At 42.2% G+C, this 22363-nt stretch overlaps 1 protein-coding gene across 2 annotated transcripts in view; it reads left to right on the top strand.

Moving 5' to 3' along the window:
- The window catches only part of LOC306965369 (striatin-like), a 51116-nt gene that overhangs the window by 27318 nt on the left and 1435 nt on the right, over positions 1–22363 (top strand). The window contains exons 3-16 of one of the 2 annotated variants that reach the window (XM_079559744.1): positions 295–368; positions 6441–6519; positions 8186–8350; positions 8501–8636; positions 9425–9587; positions 11160–11270; positions 13731–13874; positions 15645–15781; positions 17639–17814; positions 17920–17967; positions 18050–18171; positions 18265–18435; positions 19102–19242; positions 22171–22359. In XM_079559744.1, the coding sequence (XP_079415870.1) occupies positions 295–368; positions 6441–6519; positions 8186–8350; positions 8501–8636; positions 9425–9587; positions 11160–11270; positions 13731–13874; positions 15645–15781; positions 17639–17814; positions 17920–17967; positions 18050–18171; positions 18265–18435; positions 19102–19242; positions 22171–22359 (1856 nt within the window). The remainder of the gene's footprint in view (positions 1–294; positions 369–6440; positions 6520–8185; positions 8351–8500; positions 8637–9424; positions 9588–11159; positions 11271–13730; positions 13875–15644; positions 15782–17638; positions 17815–17919; positions 17968–18049; positions 18172–18264; positions 18436–19101; positions 19243–22170; positions 22360–22363) is intronic. The other variant, XM_079559745.1, reaches the window with a different exon arrangement.

Raw genomic sequence — 22363 nt, 5'->3', positions numbered from 1 at the left:
AGGCTATTGCCATGTTGTCTGCGGTCTTATATTTTGATATTACATGTCGCATTTCTTGGCAACACTGTACGACTTTGACTGAAGTTTGTTTAAAATGTTAAAAATCTATAAACTTGATGTCACTTCTCATTGCACTCCTTTATTCCGTTTATTTTGAGGACAGCTCTAATGTCGCTGTTGTTGATTTCGAAAGCTTTAATGTCTTTTTTTTAATAGCTTTCTAACGACACTCCCATTTTTTTCCCCCCGCATTTGCCCATTTGTTTATCTTCTTTGATTTGTTTTCTTTTGCAGAGCGAAGTACCACAAGCTAAAGTACGGGACGGAGTTGAACCAGGGCGACATGAAGCCCCCCAGCTACGACTCTGGTGAGTTTTAGGTTGAGACTCGTCCCCTCTCCCTCTCTCTGAATCACACTGAGCTGTTGTGAGCACATACCTGGAGTGACGGCGCAGTTTGGCATGTGAAGGCTGCATTCAAGTTCAATCTTGTTCTTTTTGCCTTGATACATTTCATCAGTCGCTTTTGCTGCAGGGTGAAAGAGCCATTGTTTTTTTTTCTGTTTGCACTTGTGCAGCTACGGCGCTACCTGTTTATTGGTATAGGGAGGTGACATTTAAAGAGACACTGCTCGTTTTATTTCGTTCCATAGAGCCCTGCACTGCGGCCAAAATGCTGGCATTGTGGCTGAAAGAGAAAACCCTGTTGTATCGAATGCCTTACACTTATTCAGTCATTTGCTACAGAGCTGCCCTGGGACTCATGAGCCCCATTTCGACAGGACCAGACCGGAACAGACCGGAGCGGTTTGAAGTGAACTGCTCCGCTCCCAAAGGGGGGTCCAAACCGCTCCAGTCCCGGACCACTTCAACCATGGGGTCTGGAGTGGTTTGCAAACTAGACCGGTTTGGGGGGAAAGAGAGGGGGGCTTGTCACCACTCTGATTGGTCAGGCCAAAAGTCAGCTTGCATATTCAAAGTTTCTTTCTCTTCACAAGGTTTTATCATGACTTGTTCACAGAAAATATAGGCATTTTTGCAAATCTCTACTCCCAGCCTATGCCTGATTTTGATGTGAAATCATTCAATTAAATTGTATATTTTCCCTCATATTAATGACAGTAATCTAGTTTGATTTTGCAGTTTTCCCATACATTCCTCTGATGCTTGAAAACTGTTCAAACACTAGAGTGCTCTGCCCCTCCTAATGGCCACATGTAGTCGATACAAAGGTGTTTTGATGCAGGACTAAAGCTCAGTGGTATCAGGCTGTGGTTCTTACCTGTCACATGAATATAAATGACCTTGGCCACTCCCATAACGACCCAGAACACTTTACCCTAAAGACATTTGAAACACAAACTACGGGCGCTGTCCCTAAATGAACCGAAAGTGAACCGAACTGGTCTCGTGCTGTCGAAATGGGGCTGTGTGTGGCCGCCGATCTGTGCCATTGGACAAAGTGGGTGAAGTGTGAGACAAAAAGACTGTATGTGGGATAGATGGGAGCACTTACATCACTACAGCTTTTACTCTGTCCTTTTTATATTGTTAATAAATGACATTTATGCAGCCGACAGTGGAGTTTTCTAGATTGTTACATGGCTCATTCAGCAGCTAATCTACTAGCTGCTATTGCTAACGTTAATGTTCGTTTTAAGACCCAGAGAATCATTCATTAGGCCTAATGGTTTAATAAGCTTGAATATTAACCTCGCAACCTGGAACAGAACACATTTCTCCAGTTTGGCTTTACCCAAATCTTAAAGCTTAAAGAGACTAGATGCAAGTTGGTCATTTTATACTCACTACTGCCACCTCAGGTCTTCCGCGTAACTGCAGTCTCAATATTAAGCTCTTGCATGATGGCACTTCAGACCTTTTTCAGTGACAGTGCAGGATTTTAGAGGCAGTTGTGGTGAACAGGTCTGAGCTCATTCTGCACATTAGGACATTGCTGGAACATGTGGGGGGATGAAAATACTTAGTTTTAACATTTTTAAACTCCTTATAGTCCCTTTTAATGAAAAAAGCATCAAAATAGTGATAAAATAAGATGAAAACGCAGCTCAAAAACGTGCCAGACAAAAACAGTAAAAAAGCGACAAAAACACGACTGAAGAGTGATGAAAAAGCCACAAAAGAGAGACAAAAAAGCTACAAAAATGCGATGAAAACAAGACAAAAAAACCGTCAAAAAAGGAATGGAAAAAGCAATGAAAACACAACAAGAAAAGAGAGAATAGAGACAAAAACATGACCAAAAGTCTTCAAAAATGTGATTAAAACGTGGCAACAATGCTACAAAAAAGTCTGTTCAAACGAGTCGCCACACTGTCCAAGAAGCTTTTTGATTTGGGTAAAACTGGTTAAAGTTGGGGGTAAGAGGTTCAAAAATCACCACGGTATGAGAACGATAATCTAGTTTATTCTCACAACGAAAAATGATGAGAGATTTCCTCAGTGCCGCCGTACTAATTATCCCTCTGTTTTCACCCAAACCCTCATAAACAAACCACACGTGCTCCTAATAACCAGCCAGACCCCGACGCTGCTGTTGTTTGAGGCGGGTTAAAAGCGAGCAGTATCTCCATGGAGACGAGCCAGCGATGTCCCGCTCCCGGCGAAGTTCCCGAGTCCGATCTGAAGACTCCTCGCGTCATCAGTGGCTTGGCTGCACCTTGTTTAACCCCGCCGTTAGCTCCGCGTCTGTTTCCCATCACGTTACAGTCAGTGGTTAATTGGCCTCTCATGTTCGAGCCCTCTCCACTCACGAAGTCAGTCGGTCTGCGCTTCCTCCGCTCTCCTCATGTCTATTCATAAGGCTGTTCAGAGGCCCTTGAAGTGTTGATGACTAGAACAGGCGAACGGGGGAGGCTCGTCAGGTTTTTGGGGCGTAGAGAGGAGGAGATGGCGGCTCACCTGCCCCCCCTTCCTGAATTAGACATGACCCACTTAAGGAACAAAAACCCAAACATTTTGAGATATCTTTGCGGTCGGCCCTTTTTAAAAAATCCTATTAATTAATTTCTCTGCTGTATGTGTGTGTGTGAAAGCCTCGTGGGAATTCTGAGTTGTATTCTTGGAGACATTTTGGCTTTGAATCTAATCATTTTTTGTCCAAGTCCCAGATTTTGCGTAATGAGAGTGTTGACCTAACTTGCTGATGCATATGTTGCCCAGACAGATTTCCTGTATGAGTCTTTTCTGGTTTCTGAGGAGAGATGCTTCGTTCGTGTTATTTTAGGTGGACCGTTAAAAATATAGAAAGACTCGCTGTTCAAGGCGCTGGTGCTCTGTGTGTATCATCATGGCCAGATCTGTGCTCAGAGAAATGATTCCTTTAAATGCGTTATGTTGGTCTCATCTAAGAGTAGCAAGTTTTCTGAAAATCGATGGGCATGTTTATGATTTCTTGCAACTCGGATAAGGGCTGGGTGATTTTGCAAAAAAAATACAAATAAAAAATCACGATTATCTTCCCTATATTGATCGATCTCGATTTTCAATTTGATGTTTTTTGTTTTAAAGGAATAGGCCACCATTTTTACTGAGATATGTTCTTACCTTAGCTTAGACGAGTTCTTTTGTACCTGTCTGGTCTAAACGGGTGCCTTCATTTTAGCATTTAGCCTCTCCCCCTCTCCACTATAGCTCCAAATGAGGTGAAGATAGAAGCTACCAAGCTCTTCCACGTTTTCCCTATTTAAATATGGTTACGTGAAGTGTTACACTACAAAGTATAATTACACAAAATTAAACAATGTGGATTTTCTAAGCGGATAAAAGGGGGAACTATATTGTAAGGCGTAATAATACCAGGAGTAGTTCGAAATCCGCGCAGTAATCTTCACTTTACTGTGCGGATGCCAAATTACTCCTGGTATTATTACGCCTTACAATATAGTCCCCCCTTTTATCCGCTTAGAAAATCCACGTTGTTTAATTTTGTGTAATTATACTTTGTAGTGTAACACTTCACGTAACCATATTTAAATAGGGAAAACGTGGAAGAGCTTGGTAGCTTCTATCTTGACCTCGTTTGGAGCTATAGTGGAGAGAGGGAGAGGCTAAATGCTAACACCGTCTGCGCTGTGTTTACGTGATTGAAGGCACAGGTGAAGATCAGACAGGTCCTAAAGAACTCGTCAAAGCTAATGTAAGAACATATCTCAGTATGTAAAAACGGTGGCCTATTCCTTTAAAGTATAATTACACAAAATTAAACAATGTGGATTTTCTAAGCGGATAAAAAGGGGAACTATGTTGTAAGGCGTAATAATACCATGGGTAGTTCGACATCCGCACAGATATTACTACAAAATAACTCTGCTAAGGTAAGAACATATCTTAGTATGTAGAAACGGTGGCCTATTCTTTTTAATGATAAAAACAAGTAAACTAGCAAGTAAATAGATGCTGAAAACTGCGGCTAGCTCTGTTTGGCAGCAGCAAAAACAAGCTCCACACTTCTAAACCTCACAGAACAACATCTTCATGTCACCCCATCACCTGCACCACGAAACACACAAATATCTGCAAAGGAGACGCAAAAAAGTGGAATGTCAGAAGCAGCACAACTTAATGTACATAAAGAAATAGTAGTAAACAGCACATTTGTCTAACAGACGATCAAACTTACAATTTGCTGTGAGAAGTCCAGCTAATCCACGGTTGCAGCCTCAAGGAACAGTCCACATGGTCCAAACACAGCGATAGTTTTCCTTTTCAAAGATAAACTTTTCATCCCTGCGCAGGTCCTGGTCCTCTGACGGCTCCTCGCTTGTTTCTGTTTTGCCCATTGACGAGTTTGCGTGAGTTTGTAGCTGATTTTACTCTTCAATTCAACATATCCTCGCGTGACTTCCTGTTTGTTGATCAGAGTATTCCCTGGGCTTGACCTGAAGGCGCTGCAGCATCACAGCACCCAGATTTTCCCCCAAAAAACTTCGACAACGGCCAATTCTTCTGCCGATTAATATGAGATCGACCTTTAGTAAAATTGTGATTAGATTAAAATCTGATTAATTGCCTAGCCCTGGTACATCGGTTAGTGCTCGTGCTTCACAGCAAGAAGGTCCTGGGTTCGATTCCCACCTGTGTGGAGTTTGCATGTTCTCCCCGTTTCAGCGTAGGTTTCTTTCCTCAGGGTTCTCCGGTTTTCCAAACATGTACAATAGGCCAGCCTGAATGTAGTGAGTGAGTGGTTGGTGGTGATCGGAGCGGCCGATGGCACAGACTGGCAGCCTCACTTCCGTCAGTCTACCCCAGGCTGGCTGTGGCTACAATAGTAATAATAAAAACTCAGAAAGATGGAAGTACAGATAGAACCAGTCCAAGCAAACGAACCACCACAAGTCACAGAATCAAAGCAGAGCAATAAGACGGCACTTCCAATATTGACAATGACAAGTTAACCTAACAAATCATTTATCATGTGCTGCATGCTCCACTAGCGTTTGTTTAGTGTTACTCAAACACTTGCACACCTTTGTTGCTAAAGACCGAATATTTTGTAACAGTGACCAGGGACATCGGTCTAAACACTTACACAACTGTTTAATAAAGACCTTTGTTCTCGTCCAAACACCTTCCCCGCGTTCAGCTTCTTTCTGTTTACCACTGAGATACAGTATCTACGCAGTGATATTGAAAACAAGGACGCTTTTAATCAGGCACACTTTGAGCCTCTCAAGGATCTGTGAGCTCACTCCAAAGCCTAAAAGCTTCCTGATCATGGACGGTCTCTGGTTATCAGTCTTGTAGGTGTCATCCACATTCTGTGAGAACTTCTGACTATGACTAGAGCACTGAGTCACACTTGTATCGAATTGTGATCTGCACACTATGGTCAGTCACTTGATTACCGTCTTGGGAGCACATGGTTTGGCATTAAATACTGTAACGCTAATGAGAAAATATGACATATCACTGACCATTTAAAGTTGACAAAGAGCATCCCTTTTTTATTCTAGTTCCAAGATCGACATACTGTAATCGTATTTTCCTACAGAAGCAGCCCGGCCGCCTGGCTTCATACATTAATTGTACATGGCCACCGTCCAGCGTCCCGATCTCTAAAAATAACCTCCAACTTATTCATAATTTACAAAGTTGTGGCAGAGAAGAGGCCAGTTTCATAATCACATCACTGTCACATGGTTCTAATGGCTCTGAATACCACACAATCAAATTCAAATCGCATCCAGCCAGATCTATACACCTATACAGCTGTGATTCACTGTTATTCATTGAGTGTTGCTAGAGCTGCCACTAGAATTAGAGGTGAAACAGTGGCGCTGAAACTGAAGTCGTCTGGTCTGTGCCGTTGCCAGGAATCTCCAAAGCAGGAATGTTGTTGTTCAGCGACTTGTACAATGTCCTTTTTACTGTGTTTTTGTTGGTTGAAGCCCTGATTCCTCTCGCTCTCTTTATTTCCAGATGAGGCCAATGAGAACGAGACATCTGGATCTCTCAACAATCAGCTGTCCTGGAAGCAAGGACGGCAGCTGCTCCGACAGTGAGTGAAATATAGGATTTGTTTTCTTTCATTTTCTAACTACAGTAATATTACTATAGAATGTACAAAACAAAGTCTGGTGGAGAGCTCCCCCTATTGGTCACGGTATTCTGGTTCTTGCCGGGGTAAATGGTGATGTTCGAAAGCAGTGTTGTTGTTTTTATCTCATTTGTTTCATTTTTATTGGACTTAATTTTATACCTGGTCATTGTTATCGTGTTTTGAATAATTGCGCTTTTGAAATGACCAATTATGTTCCTAGATCTAATATTTTATACGACTATCAGTGTCATAAACTAACAGTACATGATTGAATATTATTGTGAGCTATTTTCAGCGACAGTAAACCCGGAAGTAGCGCCTTTGCTAGCAGGTTCATTCCCTTAAATGTGTGAAAAGTGCTCATCCGGGTGAAGATTTGGGATGTTTTGCATTTGGGAAGGCACAGTGTGGGTTGAACTAGCTCCTCTTTTAGTTTGAAAAGGGGCAAAATCAGGTGCCGTGTCTTTAAATGAACACATGGTCGATTGGTCGTGGTTATAATGTTACACTCAACCTTCCTGCCGACCAAATTAGGCTCTTGCTACTCGCCCTCACTGCTCCCCACGCGTCATCTGTCCCAGCACATTGGCTCCTTCAGCACCAGTTTTTACACCAGTCTGTGTCGGGACAGATCAATAATGTGCACAGACACCCCCCCCCTCTCCCCCCCTCTCCCCCCCACTCTCTCTCTCTCACTTTCTCTGAAGCCACTCAAGCTGTTGCTGCATCACTGCAGGTCACAGCCAGTGAACTAGAGCAGCGCCGATGGCCATGAAACTAATGACTTTTCGTTAATATTGATTTTAAGTGGGCCGCGGAGGAAGAGTTTGAGAAATGTTTTAGTGCTACAAAGTGACACGAAAGTTTGCTGGTAGTTTTTTTTTAATACGTTGATTTGGGAATTTTCTATTAGGGCTGCACAATACAGTGGGAAAAACAAGTATTTGGTGAGTTCCCCATAGACTTTCTATAAGATTTGGCAAAATACTTTTTCCCCCACTGTATATATCTCAAAAAATATATTGGGTGATGCAATATCCGTTTTGCAAGAAGCCACAATACATCGCAACACCACTAAAGTTTTCATCTGACTGAGATCGACATGTGTTTTTGAACTTTTTTTGACCCATTTTTCTGAAAAACAAGTTACTTACAATTTGTTTTTAATTATAATGGAGCATATTGAGTTGAAAGTGCTTAGTGAAATATCGCAATAATATTGCGATATTGCACAGCCATATCGCAATTTAAATATTGCTCAGCCCTATTTTCTATGTTACTAAAAGTCCATGTATATAAAGCAGTACAGGTGATGGAGGTTTGTCAATAAAAAGCTTTGTTTTTATTATGGGGCTCTGCAGGTTTTTCCCCCAAAATGTGCAGCCCTATTTTAATAAGCAGGTGTTTATTGTAATAAATTAGCCATTGTAATAAACCATTTGAAAAGCCCTTCTCGGGACGGACATTGCAAATTGGCCTTGGCTATAAATGGTGCAGTGTGGTGCATGTTTATTCTTCACACATGTCCCTATCAAATCAATGAATGAATAAAAAATTTGTTTAGAAGAAGCTCCAGTGTTTTCTCCATTGTGAGTTATGTAAATGAGCTTCTCCTTTGCCTCAGATACCTCCAGGAGGTGGGCTACACAGACACCATTTTGGACGTGAAGTCTCAGAGGGTGCGGGCGCTGCTGGGTTTGGCCGGAGACGGAGGCAGCAGGACGGGGGACAGGGCCAACAGCGAGCCCCTGGTCAACGGGACGGACACGACGGCTAAAGGCAACAGAGGGTCAGTCAAAGTGTTTTGTTATGAGGTTAAAGTGTTTATGTTTCATACACTTTTGGTGCGTTTTGATCGTGTCTTTTCATCAGCAATGAGCATCATATGTGAATCTATCTGTATCTTCCAGAGCTGTAAAAATGTGTTGTTTACTTACAGAAAAAGTGATCTGTCGGACACCAGAGACGTGGAGGACGTCATAAACTTTATAGAAAACGCAGCAGCGGAGTTCAGCGACGAAGACGACGATGAGGACAGCGAGGGCAAAGACAGGACGACCGTGGAGTCCAGAACTGTAAGGACAAATGATTTAATGTCTCTTTTGGGCCTGGTTTTACACGTTCCCATCAGAAAGAACTTGACCAAGAAATAACACAAGTGTGAGCTGATGATTTGTGTAAGCCTCTCTAACTTAAGTGGACCAACACCAGCTTGAGAACTTATTTCAGAGTCTTTTAATCCAGTGGTTCTTAACTGGTTTGGCATCAGGACACACTAACGCCCCACGATGACAAGCCCTGACCCAGATCTAAATATTTACTCCAGTTCATGTCACGTCAAATATTGCATTGCCCACAGATTATTCTAAATCACCACAACACTTCCCGACTTTTTCCAGTGATTTAATGAAATGTTCCCCAGACAAGGAATCCACTGAAAACGATCCACTTTTGAGCCACTGATTTGGTCACACTCGGCTTTTATGCTAAAGAAAACAAAGACACAGAACCTTGGATCGCAGTTTCATTTGTGTATCGTTTCATATCGCTTTTTTCTTTCTGGAGCCGTGATGCTGCGCCGAGCGAGCAGTTACATGGCAATTATGTTTGCAGGGAGTTGCCATGGTTATGACCTCCAAGTGAATGGCATGAAATCTATCTATATGAGAGTCTGTGGCAAACGAAGTGAGTCAGTAGTAGTACGGGACTACGGGGTAATTTCAAAAGACTCGATGCTTGCCCTATTTCTCCTGCTCAAAGGAACAAATGATGCTTCTGTTGCTCGTTAGCTCATATGTTTTATAAATGGCCTATATTTAAACCGTTGTGTGATCCGTGTTCATTTTAAACCTGTTTTCGGTAGATTCTGCGTAAGAAGCCGGCCTCGACGGTCTCCCCCGCCAGTATGGACACCAGTGAGGACCCGGACGCTGTGGAGGCGCTCAAAGTGTTTGACTTCCTGTCCAGTCCCGATGAGATGGACACATCTCCGGAGTCCAGAGACCCAGGGGACGGTACAGACTGGGGTGAGTCTTAGCCCCATCTGCAGCATGGGGCAGGAATACAGTAGGACAGACTTTAGGACAGAGGTTTGTCGACCAGTGATTCTCAACGTTACACCTTGTACTTTAATTAGTCAGGTATGCAATAATTGGACTATTAAAAAGTCAAGTCTGTGAAGTTAGACTAAGTCAAGTCTGCCGAGTTAGACTAAGTCAAGTCTGTGAAGTTAGACTAAGTCAAGTCTGTCGAGTTAGACTAAGTCAAGTCTGCCGAGTTAGACTAAGTCAAGTCTGTCGAGTTAGACTAAGTCAGGTCTGCCGAGTTAGACTAAGTCAGGTCTGCCGAGTTAGACTAAGTCAAGTCTGCCGAGTTAGACTAAGTCAAGTCTGTCGAGTTAGACTAAGTCAAGTCTGCCGAGTTAGACTAAGTCAAGTCTGTCGAGTTAGACTAAGTCAGGTCTGCCGAGTTAGACTGAGTCAAGTCTGTCGAGTTAGACTAAGTCAAGTCTGTGAAGTTAGACCAAGTCAAGTCTGTGAAGTTAGACTAAGTCAAGTCTGTGAAGTTAGACTAAGTCAAGTCTGTGAAGTTAGACCAAGTCAAGTCTGCCGAGTTAGACCGAGTCAAGTCTGTCGAGTTAGACTAAGTCAAGTCTGTCGAGTTAGACTAAGTCAAGTCTGTCGAGTTAGACTAAGTCAAGTCTGTGAAGTTAGACTGAGTCAAGTCTGTGAAGTTAGACTAAATCAGAAGCTTTCAGGCCGTTCCTCAGTTTGAAAACCACTGGTCCAGACGTTATTGTAGCTGAATTTATTATCTCATGAATCTTGCATAATTGCAGCCTTTATTGACTTGTCATTCATATCTCATGCTGTGGTCATTTTTCATGATGTTTGATGTTTCTCTGTTTAACCCATAGTCTGTTCCTCACTGTGTGTTCCCATAGCAACTGTGTGACCACAATGTCTTTTCCACTGCTGTGTCCTCAGTCGAGATTATTCCTTTGAGTCATGAAACATTTGATAACCCCAAATTTGCTGTTCTGACCCCAATTCAAACGATTATAAGTGTGCACTTCTTCATCTCGAATAGAACGCTGTGGAAATGGGAACTCAAGTAATTAAATATGCAAACATTTTATCACATTTCCAGATTAGTTTAAGAGGTTTCCAGGCGGCGATGGTTATATTTCTCGCTCGGGCCCAATGTTTCACCAACGTATTTCTCTAACTATAGTCCTCGGAGGCCCACACTTTTGTTCCACGGAGGCTGGCGAAGCGGTTTAACAGAATATGTTGTACAGAAATATAGTTTAAATACAGCAATACTCAAATGCGTGAAATGTATAAGTGATAAATCCCTTTTCCACAGCATTCTCTCCGAGGTGCAGCTACCTACAATCTAAGACACCATCTGTTCTGACTCATACGTAGTGCTTAAAAACATCCCCAGTAATCTGTATCAGCAACAATTGCAGAGAATAAAAGGATGATGGATAAATCTGAACCACTGAAATAGCCGTCGTGTGTAGTCTGCACGACGGCTGATATGATGAATCCAGGATGTGACGCGCTCTGGGTGTGGCCTTGTGTCCCCTGTAGACAAAGAGGAGGAGACTCCCATGGCCGAGGCCTGGGACGTGGACCCGGGCCTGATAACCAAACTGAAGGAGCAGTACAAAAAGGAGCGCAAGGGCAAAAAGGGGGTGAAGCGTAAGTCCCTCCTGCTCCTCTTCTCTCTGTAGAGACTTTTCCTTCAGTTCTAAACCCTCGAACCAAAAAACAAGTCAACTCTTTGTTTCATCATCTTTTCTTTTCCAGCTTTTTTTTTTCTCATTTTCGGATGTTCTTTTCCGTGGCATCTCTTTGTCTCAGGGCTGAACAATTTGAAGAAGTGTTGTTGACGTGCTATTGGCCTAAACTGATCCTTATAATAGTCGATAATAAAAATGAGTTGTCCGCCATTTTGAAAGTGTTCAGGCAAGAATCATATGTGAAAACAGCTTCGCCTTAGTTTTATTCTTTTGCATAACTCAGAGTGATGTTTGTGCCTTACCCTATAAATGTGCAAAAGTTAAATTCCTCATCATAATACCCTAAAAAAAACCTTTCTATGTCCAGTCGTCATTGTGCACTTTTTGATCAGTTGTTCAGCCCTAACCTGTCCCCTCCACTGTCTTGTCTTGTCCCGACACACTCTTCTCCCAGTCTGTCGCTCGCTTCCCTCCTCCGTTTTAGCCATTTTTAATTCATAATTCACTTGGTCTTGTCCACACTCGTCTCTATCACGAATGAAATGTGCAAGTTTGGCCGTGTCGACTGCTCCATCTGTCTTCAGTCTGGCTTAGCCCTCCGCAGAAAAAAAAACGTCCTCTCCATTCATCCAAATCACCGCCATCGTCTGTCGGCCATCTTGGTACTTCAGTTAATAGCGTTTTTATTATGTTAATTGAAAGCGGTTAAAACAAACAGTTAGCCGGCTTGGATGCTGTGCGCTCTGGCAGTAAAAACGCTACTTCACATGGGGAGTCTCATTCACATCTCGAGAGCCATTAGATTTTACATTTAGAAACACCGCACTCCCCTCCTGTAATGGGGCCTGATTGAATCACGAGATCGACAACTCGCTGCTCTGCTCGTCTGCTCGTCTCCGCTTGCCTTTCATCGGATCGCGAGCGCCATTTCTAACACTTAGATCTCCCTCCAGTCGTTTCTATTTTAGTATTCACACTTTGTTTTATCACGAACGTGGGTGTGCGCAGGAGATGAGCTGAAAGTGAGGAGAATGCGCTTCTTGTTATTGGCCTGCGGGCACCTGTCAGTGAATAAAGCTGTTGCATTAACGTGAATTTATTTGATCGATGAATGCAGCATTTTCTACTCATTATTCTCAGTTTTTACTCTGTGGAATCTTCTTGTTAGGATGTTGTTTTTCATTTTTTTGTTTTGACTTTATACCGATAGGCACTACAGCGTTTATTTACTCATAGAATTAAAAGGAGAAGCGGCGTTTGATCGTAGTGTATTCAGATATAAAGAGCTAAATGCTAAATATTCAGTTATTGCTTTTTTGTGGGGTCTCACGTGCAAAGGCCACGAAGCCTCATCTTATAATACGCTAACTTCTAACCTTAACGGCTTCACCCAAACCTAAAAGCGTCTCGACTATAGAGCGCAACAGTAGCAAAGGTCTACAAAACTAACTTCTCTTGTCGGTGCGTTTTTGTCATGTTTTTTTTTGTCGTGTTTCTGTCGCTTTATAGTTGTGTTTGCGTAGTTTTATTGTTGTTTTTTTGTTGTTTTTTCCCCCTGTTCTTTCGTAGGTTTTTTCCCGTGTTTCTTGAGAAAAGTGTCAAAATAACGACAAAAACGAAAAGTAGCAAAAATGTGGCCCAGAAGTGACAAAAATGTGGTGAAATTGAGACAAAAAAGCAAAGGGAAAAGGCAACAAAAACATGACAATTTTTTTTAAATATTTTTTTGTAGCTTTTTCCACGTGTTTTCTTCTGGGGTTTTTTGTCATGTTTTTGTTGCTTTTTTGTCATGTTTTTGTAGCTTTAAAGTTGTGTTTTCATTGGGGGTTTTTTTGTTAATTTTTTTTTTTTAGTTTATTTAATTTTTTAGTTTTTTGCTGTTTTTTTTTGTTTTGTTGCTTTTTTGTCTCAATTTCACCACATTTTTGCCACTTTTAGGTCACATTTTTGTACGTTTTCACCCGCGTTTCCGTCGCTCTTTTAACACTTTTCTCAAGAAGCTTTTAGATTTGGGTAAAGCTTCAGGTGGGGTTTAAGAGATTAATGATAGAGAAAGTTTATAAATGCCATGAAACGGACATACCACAGCTTGACATACTTTATTATTGGACTTGGACCGGATAAAATGCTTAAGTCACAGAGCTCTGACTCATTTGTAAGAACCGGCTCAGAATCGCTAATGGCTTTGCTCGTCTCCACTTTGCTTAACATTTCCTCCTCTGTTAACCAGGACGCTGCTGGTTTCTCTTCAAACCCTCTTCTGCATTTCAAGATTTTGAGTTGTTTTAATTTGCTGCTTTTTCCCTTTTGACTCTTTTTCTTTCCAGCTTCTGTTACTCGCATCATTCTCTCTCTTTGAATACACTCACTGTAACCAGGCAAATGTTTAGTAACGCGCTTGTTGCAACTCCTTGTCCAGGGCCCAACCGGTCGAAGCTGCAGGACATGCTGGCTAATTTAAGAGATGCAGAGGACTTGTCCCACTTGCAGCCCCCGTCTGCGCCTCAGTCTCGACCCAGTGTGGCCCGATTCAACGAGCACGACGCCAACCGGGCGGACGAAGGTGAGAGACGACAGAACGTATAGTTATGTCAATCTGAAGCTTAATATTTTATCCAGAAAAGATGTAGGTAACATACAGTAGTCGAAAATAAATGTTCTAGAATAAGTGTGAGTAAGAATTGTAATAAGAAGCTCTGCCAAGGCTCTGATCCAACCTCACAATAGAACTTCCAGAATAATCACCCTTATTAGAGGCCTCCATTTGTTTCTAGTTGTGGTGGAAAAATATTGAAAAAGTAGTTAATCTAATCTATAAAGCATTTTTATCAGTGAATTTACACAGAAGTTGTTGTTTATCATCTCTGTGACAATGTTGAACTCATGAGCTGTGCCTTTGACGTCATCCATGTGAAGATTGAAAATGTTAAAAACAACTAACCATTTATTAGCAATGATAATAATTTGTTTTATGCTGGTTGTCCGTTTGTAAAAAGAACAGATACAGGGCCTTCAAAGCGCTCTCAGATCATTTTCACTCATGTTTGAGTTCTTTGTGGGTCGACCCGAGACCGCTCTGCTTTCAACTATATATACTTCAAAGGTATTTAAAAGAAATTGACAAGCCAAGGCTCTCTCTGGTGAAGTAAAAGTGCCTTCATTATTGTGTATGGTAAATGGACAAACAGCCCCAATGCGTTTCAGTCTAAAAGACCTTCATTAGGGGAGACAAAGATACTTTAGTTTAACCCACGTTCACACGCTCGCATAACAACGATCAGCTGTTACCAAACCTTTTCCCATGACAGCGAGCATCAACTATCACAGCCCTGTCATGAGGCTGATACTCGAGATCAAGGAGTAATGCACTTTAATCGACACATGGAGAGGGAAACTTGATCTACAGTTTGTCCATCTTGCAGATCATAGTAGTAATAAAAACATCCCGTCATGCCTCGCGTGTTCATTCAAATAAATCCTTTCTTTGCTCTTTGCTGTGGCTGATTATTTCGGCCCAAAGTGCTTCTGTTGGATTCACGCTGACGTAAAAGCACCGCTCTCGGGTCAGGCGTAGCGGTGTGCACGATTTGATACGATACGATACGATGCCTTACGATAACGATTATCTCATGATACGCTGATACTGTGATAAATGATTTGTTGCACAAAAATAACCTACAACACATCACGATAAAAAAAAAAAAATAACATGCTACTTTCAACCTTTCAACCCACATATTACTCATCATTTTCATGGACTTTGTACCCCTTTTTTCTGTGTCTATAAATGATCCCTGACTTACACACTGAAAATCGGTTTATAGATCTGTCGGTGACTTCTTTCACATTTAAATAAACAAGACACCACGGGTAATAAATCAAATCAATCAAATTAATCTGACATATAAAAATAAAAACTATCATTAAAAGTAAACTATTTGTGTGACAGTGTTTAGTCCAAGTGCTTAAAACCGGAGTGCTGCCCCCTGCTGTCCTGACTGAATTCTTGATCATGATTGGCCTCTATTGACTGTGAAAACAGTGGAGCACTGCTGCCTCATTAATAAACATGATGTTGCTCATTAATATGCATGACATCATCAAAAGTATCGATATCGGAATAAAAGGTATCGGTATCGCCCCGTAAAACATCACGATATACTGGAAAATCGATATGTTGTCACAGTCCTTTAGGTCGTCCTAACCTGTGACAGTGTTAACTTATTTACTACTATTAAGTCATTTACAAACCGTTCCACGGCACTAGATGTTTTGTAGTTAAAAGGTTGTACTTGTGGTATTTGTTAGAACAATCTTGTTGCCCTGTGTGCAGTGGAGGCGATGACCTTCCCTCCCACCTCGGGGAAGTCGTTCATCATGGGCCCGGACGAAGCCATGGAGAGTGAGCTGGGCCTGGGGGAACTGGCAGGACTTACTGTGGCCAACGAGGCCGACGCGCTCACATACGACGTGAGTACAGCCGCACGACCTTCACTATACTTTATCATCTGTGCATCGTGGTTCATGGTAAACATCACCTCCCAGAGCAAAAGCACAGATTTTGGTAGTTTGTCCCGTCAACTTTTTCACCCAGATCTTTTATTTTTGTTTTTTAGCGCTCTGACATTTTTCCTCCTGGGTTTTCAAAAGACTTTTATCGATCCCGAGAAAGCCGCAAACGCCCACACACTAAAACACAATTAAGTTATGTGTCAAAGTGTGGCGATGAAAAGCCTTTACAATCGCGGTGTGCTGTGACTTTGCTCTCGCCGCGCTGTGAGAATTAAAGGTTGTACGAGCTCGTGTTTAATTGTGAAGCCTTGACATTAAAGCAGGGGCTGTGTTTGCTTCACAACACCTGGCTGAGTCACGCTGCTCCTTCTGCAAAGCATCAGTTTACTGTTGCGTTGCTCTCGGCCTCTTTAGTCCATGTAGTGCGTGCCAAATCATTGTGCAAAGTCACTTCTCAAGAGGGTATGCGGATGATGTCATAGTGTCAATGTTGAGTTAGGAAATCTGTTGAGGCATCGCTCTGTTTGCAATAAAGGTGACGTAAGTCCCTCTTGTGGTCGAGCTGAGCCGCACTTTTTCTTGGTATTTGATAGCGCGAGAACATGAACCCTGTCCGCCATCGTGTTAGATTTTATAGTAACACTTTGGGGAAAAATGTCCGTCTTAAATAAGATAAAAGGCTTGAAAGGGGATAGAATTAGGAGAGATTCTGCTGATTTTGAGTAGGTTTGTTCTTCTATAAAACCAGCATAAAATCTCTTAATGTAATCAAGCACTTTTTCTATCAAAAACATTTTTTTTTCCCAGTGTAGTAAGTAAGTAAGTAATCTTTATTTATATAGCACCTTTCACAGGCAAAGGCCACAAAGTGTAAACACAGTAAAAGCAGAAATTACATTACAATATAAAAAGGGGTCAAAACAATACAGAAATCATAGCAGCCCAAAAGTAGCTAATTAAAAGCTTGAACAAAAAAATGTGTCTTAAGTTCGCTTTTGAAAGAATCAACAGAGTCAATAGAGCGCAAAGAGGGTGGAAGATCATTCCAGAGCCTGAGAGTGTAGTGTCTGAAAATCTGTACATTTATAAATCGAGTCTTGATCCCTCAAAAAATAATGGACTCTACGTCAGGGTTAGGCTCCGTCAGGCCCGGGGGCCAAATCCGGCCCTCCAGCACAGAACCTCTGGACCCCAAGATGATTTTGAGAAATATTATTGTGCATAATAAGAGATCAGATACCTGTTAAAGTACTCTAAAAATGCGAGGAATAGTGTCAGTATTTTATAAATGTCAGGACATCACACTTGGTCATATATAATATGTTTATAATTTGTTAAACAGTGATTCTCTATTGGTGGGTCACGGAACCATTTTCAGTCGAGTCTATAGGGAATTTTTATTCAATATTTTCCATCTGAAACGGCATGGAAACACTAACTGTGTTAAAGTGAATGTTATTGGGCGTTTTTTTATCATCATTTCAGTCTTAATGGGATATCTACTGCCAAAAGTTGTGTGGCAAATACAATATTTTATACGATATATGACAAATTGCAGGTTTATTTGGGTCCTCGGCTTGTAATGAGGGTAATGGTGGGTCCCAAAGCCCTGCCACTTGGGAACCACTGATGTAAAACATTGGAATTTGCAGAAGTAGTTCTTAAAAGTAATAGTTCTTTACTTTAGGCTACAATGTTGAGATTCGGCCCTTGGATGTTTTGCCAATGATGCAAAATATTTAATTTGCTCAATTGTTCGCCACCGTCGTCTAGAAAAGCTTTGTGTGTAATGGGATACTTTCTTTGTTTTTCTAGATCGGCAACAACAAAGACGCCATGCGGAAGACGTGGAACCCGAAGTTCACTTTGAGGAGTCACTTTGACGGGATCCGAGCCCTGGCGTTTCACCCCGTGGAGCCGGTCCTGGTCACCGCCTCTGAAGACCACACGCTCAAAATGTGGAACCTCCAGAAAACGGCTCCTGCCAAAAAGTACGTCGCTGTTTTTTGTTTTTTACACTACATAAAAAAGCCTGTAATCCTTGACCTTAGAGTTTAAAGATTTGAAAAACGATATATTTTTTCCTTTGTCCTCAGGAGTGCATCTTTAGACGTGGAGCCCATCTACACTTTCAGAGCTCACAGGTAACCACTTTTAATGCATTGTACATTTAAATACTTGTGTCCACTTTGACCATATGTAACGCTCCTGCTCGTGTCTCCACAGGGGGGCAGTGTTCAGTGTGGTGATGAGCGCCACAGGGGACCAGTGCTTCAGCGGAGGCCTCGATGGGACCATCCAGTGCTGGAACACCCCCAACCCCAACATCGACCCCTATGACTCTTACGGTACATGCCTGAAAATATGAGTTTGTGTTTTTACTGATATCGTTTAAAAAAAGTTATGGACTGAGTCTTTTGTGTCGGATGTTCTTCCCTCAGACCCCTCAGTGCTGCGGGGAGCGTTGACGGGACACACGGACTCGGTTTGGGGCCTGGTGTACAGCAGTGCTCATCAGCGCCTCCTGTCCTGCTCCGCTGACGGGACGGTGCGGCTGTGGGACGCCAACAACACCACCTCTCCGGCTTTAGCGGTCTTCAATGAGAATAAAAGTGAGGACACAACAAAGACAATGGACAAATTACTTCAAAATCCCAGCCTATATATTGGGAAGATTAATTCAGTGATTTATTATTATTATTTTTTTCCGTCATACTAATTTCCTCGCAAATATGATCAGAAAAATTATATTCCGATGACGATATGCGATCCGATATGGCCACCAACTACTGCACGTATATAACTTGGGCACATCAAAACCTTTTGCATCATTAAGTTAGATTATCATTTTTTATGATTATATTTTAGATTAGGGCACTGAAATTGTGGTGAACAAAATGGGTTGCAAGAAATGTCTTTGTTTCCTATTTGTGTGTTCTCTCCTGTTTTGTGCATTGCCTTGTACCAATGTCAACCTCAGAGGCCCCAGGATAATTTTGAGGAATATGACACACAACAGAGATCAAATACCTGTTTAAGTACTTCAGAAAATATTATCAACTCTTTTAATTTCTTCCTGACCCCCTGTTATGCAACACTAGCATTCATAAAAGTGTCCACCATCAGTAGTTGCAGCCCAACGTCTTTTGACAAGGAAGAAAAATTATAATCCTTCTGCCACCAAACCATACACCGATATTTGCCTGCTATCAGAAAATTTATCATCCTAGTATAGTCTAATTATCAAATCTCATCAATGGAAATGCCTTCTCTCTCAGAGCTGGGTATCCCGTCCTCGGTGGACCTGGTCTGCAGTGAACCGGCCCATTTGGTCACGTCCTTCACGAGTGGCGAGATCGGGCTCTTCAACATGGAGACGAGCCAGCTGGTCCTGAGTCTGGAGACCAACGCTGAGCAAGGTACCACTTACAGTAGGGTGCATCAAAAAATATTTTTTTTGAATTTTGATATGGCTGGGTGCCAAAAGTGTTCCAATATATGTTTTAACAACACATGCAAAATATTTTTCCAATACATCAAGGTTTAGGGGTGCCAACTCACATGTGTTTCTGTGGATAAAGGGCTAATGGTGCTAACCGGTCACCATAGAGCTCTGAGGTAATTTATAAGGTATTTATAAGTTTGTGTTGGGTATGTGTATTCTTATTACATATCATTACCATATCTGCAGTTGTTTCTTTGTATATTGAAATTCTTTTAGTGAAATGTAGTCATATTTAGAGGTATTTTGTGCTCACTACATCTAGGTTAGCTTGCTAGCAACAGTTAGCTGGATAAGTTAAGTTACGCTAAGTTCCCTTTATTAATGTCTATAGAGAAATTTGTTCTCTTCATTTGACCCATCCTCCACTTTTAGTGGTAGGGAAAACCAGAGTACCCGAAGGAAACCTATGCGAACACGGGAACAACATGCAACCTCCACACAGTCCCTTGGTGGGAATCGAACCCGGACATAAATATTTTAGCAAAGCTATCAAGCTTATCATCAGCAGTAATTTAGAAGAAATATCATATTCAGAGTATTGAAGTCTCAAATTTATTGAGTGTAGCAATGTAGCTGTTCAATTCACATTAATTTATTTGTGAGTGCAGTTACTTTGATAGTGATGTTGTTGTAGGTTCTCATTGTTATGATGAATTTGACTATGTAGAGCTTAGATTTGAGGCTTATGCATAATACATCATAGTGATATTAGGTATGCTAAGATACCCAATCCTATATTGTCCTTGTATCATTTTCATTCTCAGGCACTCTACAACACAACAAACGGGCGGGCACGGTAGTACAGCGATTAGTGTTCGTGCTTCACAGCTAGAAGGTCTTGGGTTCGATTCCCACCCGTATGGGGCCTTTCTGTGTGGAGTTTGCATGTTCTCCCTCTCCGTGTCTGCATAGGTTTCCTCCAGTATACTCCGGTTTCCCCTACCACTAAAAACATGTATAATAGCTGAATCCTTCAGCCAAGTGATTCTGACCATCAGCCTGGCTCTACATGGTGGCACTGCCGTTGCCCACTGCTCCTTACGGGCTGCCCCAAACAAACAAAGCCCCAGGATCCAGCTAAGATGCTGCCCTCACCAAGTGGTCCAAGCCAGACTAGCAGTCGCAGCCTGGTCTTTGTTCTGGGCCCTAGCATTACCAGTAAGGATGGCATCATCACTGGCGTTAAGCTGTCAGATCTTGCGATGCATGCTTGCCAAGCGGAGGGTGTTCATTTTGGGAACCTCAAAATCAGGACCTTCAGCGTGCTCTGGGCAGCTGAGTGAGAAGTGGCCGTGATGAGGATCAGCACCTCCAAATCCATGGCCATGAAAAAGGTACTTCAGCAGTGATGTGGTCGCTGCATCGGACTGTTGTGGTGAAGAGGGAGCTGAGCTCTCGATTTACCGATCGATCTAGGTTCCCACTCTCACCTACGGTCATGAGATCTGTGTAATGACCGAAGGGACAAGATCGCGGATGCAGGCGGCCCAATTGAGTTTCGCAGGGTGGGAGTCATATTGGAAGGAGGCCCAGGACACGCTCGAGGGACTATGTCTCTGAGCTGGCCTGGTGTCACCTTGGGGTCCCCCCAGAAAAGCTGGAGGAGGTCTGTGTGGATCGGGGTGTCTGGGCATCTCTTCTCTGTCTTTTGACTCCACGGCCTGGCTCCGGATAAAGTGGAAGAAAATGGATGGATGGATTTTCCACAAGGGTTTGTCCTTTTAAGTGTCTCACAATTCAATGGGCGAGGAAAGCCCTTCTCTATGATCCTCATGGAGCTGACATTGCTGTAGTACCACCCTCTGGTGACCAGGGGTGGTAAACAGGATTCTGTTTGGGACTTCAGACCTCCCTAGAACAGCTTAAAAGCCTAGCAAAGATTTATATTTTTTCTATAACTCTCTATGACCCATGAGACAACGCTGGGTGACATATTTTAAGGAACAGGCTTCAGAGAAGCATCCATGTAAGCTTCACATATGACTCAGGACCAAAACTATGAGTGGGGCTGAATGAAACACCAGCTATATCCAGTTATATCTATGGTAACAATAAAGTCAATTAGATGACAAAGAAAAATGTGAAGCATCATCCATTCCAACATGGCGCCCAAAACATTTTGTTTTGAATCTAACGTGTCTGTCCGTGATTACCATTAGGTGTTTGGACCAGAATTACACAACATATAAAACAGATTTTAGACAAACTTGATACAGGCTAGCCAACCTAGAAACACTAAAATGTTGGTGTGGATCCAACCCACAAGGAAGGTTCACAGGCCATGCGAGGATGTCCCATTGCCCTCCATTCATTTGTCTATAAGCTGTTGTAAATGAAGAATCTAGAAAAGTCAATTCTAAGAAATTCCCAAAGTTTCCCAAAAGACAGACACACTAATGTTGCTTGAGTTACCCTATAGAACATGTTTCTGTGTAAAATGTAACCTTATTTTACCTTTCTGGGTCAACTTTTTGGAAAATAGACTAAAAATTGCGCATTTTTCGATATTTTACAGAAGTTCACGTGCTAGTTGGTACCCCTAAATCTCAATGGATTTCCACAAAACTTTGCAAAAGTCATTTGTATATGAATAGGAACAAAATGCAATGCCAGCCAAATTGATATTTTGGAATTAAAATTTCACCATGTAAATTTGATGCACCCTAACTTACAGTTCTGGAGATTTCTTTGTTGACTTGAGAGAATTGCAATGAAAGTAAGCTCTCTGCTTCCCTCTAGTGGATGTACTGTTTACTAGACATAAAAGCTGCAAGAGAAATACAAATTCTGTTATTGTCTCCGCCTCCCGCCTCGTGAATGCTAATGTGTTTTCCTTCTTTAGGCACGCCCAGTCACATCAACAAGGTCCTGAGCCACCCCACTCTGCCCATCACCATCACGGCGCAGGAGGACAGGCACATCAAGTTCTACGACAACAACAGCGGGAAGTTGATCCACTCGATGGTGGCGCATCTGGACGCCGTCACCAGTTTAGCCGTGGACCCGAACGGACTTTATCTCATGTCGGGAAGTGA

This window comes from Gobius niger (assembly GCF_951799975.1).
Source record: "Gobius niger genome assembly, chromosome: 7".
Taxonomy (NCBI): domain Eukaryota; kingdom Metazoa; phylum Chordata; class Actinopteri; order Gobiiformes; family Gobiidae; genus Gobius; species Gobius niger.
Note: the sequence above shows the minus strand (reverse complement) of the source record. Positions and strands in the feature narration are given on the sequence as shown.